The 2,500-nt window shown below is 53.2% G+C and overlaps 1 protein-coding gene across 1 annotated transcript in view; it reads left to right on the top strand.

Annotated features, from left to right (window-relative positions):
* The window catches only part of raph1a (Ras association (RalGDS/AF-6) and pleckstrin homology domains 1a), a 109,474-nt gene that overhangs the window by 66,958 nt on the left and 40,016 nt on the right, over nucleotides 1-2,500 (top strand). Inside the window, exon 6 of the mRNA XM_080838783.1 lies at nucleotides 209-903. Coding sequence (XP_080694909.1) covers nucleotides 209-903 — 695 coding nt within the window. The remainder of the gene's footprint in view (nucleotides 1-208; nucleotides 904-2,500) is intronic.

Raw genomic sequence — 2,500 nt, 5'->3', positions numbered from 1 at the left:
CTGTTCTATTGGGTTCACTCAGGTGTTCTGGGTTTAGTGAGGTGTTGCTCTACCTGGTTCTGCTTCCCTAATTATGTGTGGTTCCATGTGGTTCTTGTTTCCTTAATCATGTGTGGTACTATGTGGTTCTGCCTCTCTAATCATGTGTGGTACTATGTGGTTCTTGTTTCCATAATCATGTGTGGTACTATGTGGTTCCCTCCCTCAGAGGCTCTAAACCAGGGTGGCGACGGTGTGGACCTAGATGCCCTCATGGCTGACCTGTGCTCCATCGAGCAGGAGCTCAGCACTATCGGCAAACCCTCTTCCTCGTCCTCCTCCTCTTCCTCGCGCCTCGGTGTCCCCAGCGACGCCAAGCTCCGTCAGAAGCCCCCGGCGGGCCGCAGCCAGAGCATGAAGGGCAGCGGGGGCGGAGGGAGTCTGAGCGCGGGCAGTAGCACCCGTGTGTCGCCCGCCTCCACGGTCCGAGTGTCCGGCCCACACTCCCGCCCCCAGCTGGCCTCCAACTTCTCATTGGACGACATCACGGCGCAGCTGGAGCGGGCGTCCATCAGCATGGACGAGGCGGCGCGCCAGTCGTCGGTGTCCCCGTCCAGCCTTCCTCCCGTGCCCCCCTCCTCCTCCTCCTCATCCACCTCTCTGGGCTCGGCCACGCTGCAGCGCCCTGCGCACGCCCGACAGCACCGCCGCACCGGCTCCGTGGGTGCCGTCAGCGACCAGGAGGCGCGGTCATTCACGCGGGCAGCTCGCTCCAGCGCGGGCTCCTCCTCGGCCACCAGCATGGAGGCGCTGGATGTGGGGGGGCCTTCCTCCCCCTCGCCGCTGTCCTTGGAAATGGAGCAGCAGCTCAAGCTCATACCCATACAGAGGGACGGGCAGGGAGGAGGGCAGCCCACAACAGAGGTAGACACACACACACACACACACATACGGGCACACACACACACACAAACACACACGCACACACACACACTCTCTCTCTCACTCTCTCTCTCTCTCTCTGTCACACACGAGCACTCACACACACACGGACACACACAGACCCACACACACACACACACACACACAGACACACGCAACCCTCATCAGAGGTAGATACAAACACACAGAAACACACACACACACACATACAGTATACAGTCAATAAGTGTTGTCCACATCAGAGGTTTACACACACACACACACACACGCACACACACACACAAATATGCACACATACACACACATATACACATACAGTTGTACATGCACACAAACACACACACTGATTCATACACACACATAAACGAATACAGATGTACATGAGCACAGACACACACACTGATTCATACACTCACATTAACAAGCAAACAGAGACACACAGTGACACACACACATGGATACATAAACTCACTCAAGCATACATACTCACACACACATACACTAGCAGATGTAAGCTTCCTTACCAACATCAATACAAACACACACGCTCACACTCAACCACACACTCACACTCACACTCAGTCACACTCACACACACACAGACACACACACAGACACACACACAGACACACAATCCGTGTATCATTCGTTCATTTGTTTTTCCGATTTAGACGAGAATTGAAAAAATTAAAACAACGTTTGATTTCTCGTTTTTCCCTTTTCAAAACCAAAACCAGAAATCCGATTACGGTTCGTTTTCTCGTTTTTTCCATTCTGCACCCCCAAACGGAAAATGGAAAATGAAACATTCGAATAACAAATCCTGGTGAGAAAAAAAAGTTGAAAATATTCCATATAAAAGTCCAAACTGGTTAACCATGGGAACAGGTGTCCGAGAATAGCACACCATCAGCGGACTGGCCCTGAGCAGCTACACCCCTGGTTCCATCCTCCAGAGGGACCAGGATGAGAGCAACAGGTGTCTGAGAATAGTACACCATCAGCGGACTGGCCCTGATCAGCTACACCCCTGGTTCCATCCTCCACAGGCACCAGGATGTGAACATAATGTGTCAGAGGACAGTGCACCTTTAGCGGACTCGCTACGAGGTGTGTGACCCTGGTTATCATCATCCAGAGGCACCAGGATGTGAACATAATGTGTCCGAGGACAGTGCACCATCAACGGACTCTCTACGAGCTTCTAGGCCCTTGTTTTCAACCTCCACAGGCACCGGGATGTCAAAAATATGTGTCCGAGAAAGATGCACCATCAACGGACTCTCTACGAGCTTCTAGGCCCACCCAGGTCGGACGACCGATTTGCACGTCAGGACCGCTACGGGCCTCCACCAGAGTTTCCTCTGGCTTCGCCCTGCCCAGGCATAGTTCACCATCTTTCGGGTCCTATCGCGCGCGCTCTTGCTCCACCTCCCCGACAGAGCGGGTGAGACGGGCCGGTGGTGCGCGGGGATCCCACAAAAAAAGCAGCGTGGATTTGTTATTCAAATGTTTCATTTTCCATTTTCCGTTTGGGGGTGCAGAATGGAAAAAACGAGAAAACGAACCGTAATCGGAT

Source organism: Sprattus sprattus, assembly GCF_963457725.1.
Source record: "Sprattus sprattus genome assembly, chromosome: 5".
Taxonomy (NCBI): domain Eukaryota; kingdom Metazoa; phylum Chordata; class Actinopteri; order Clupeiformes; family Clupeidae; genus Sprattus; species Sprattus sprattus.
Note: the sequence above shows the minus strand (reverse complement) of the source record. Positions and strands in the feature narration are given on the sequence as shown.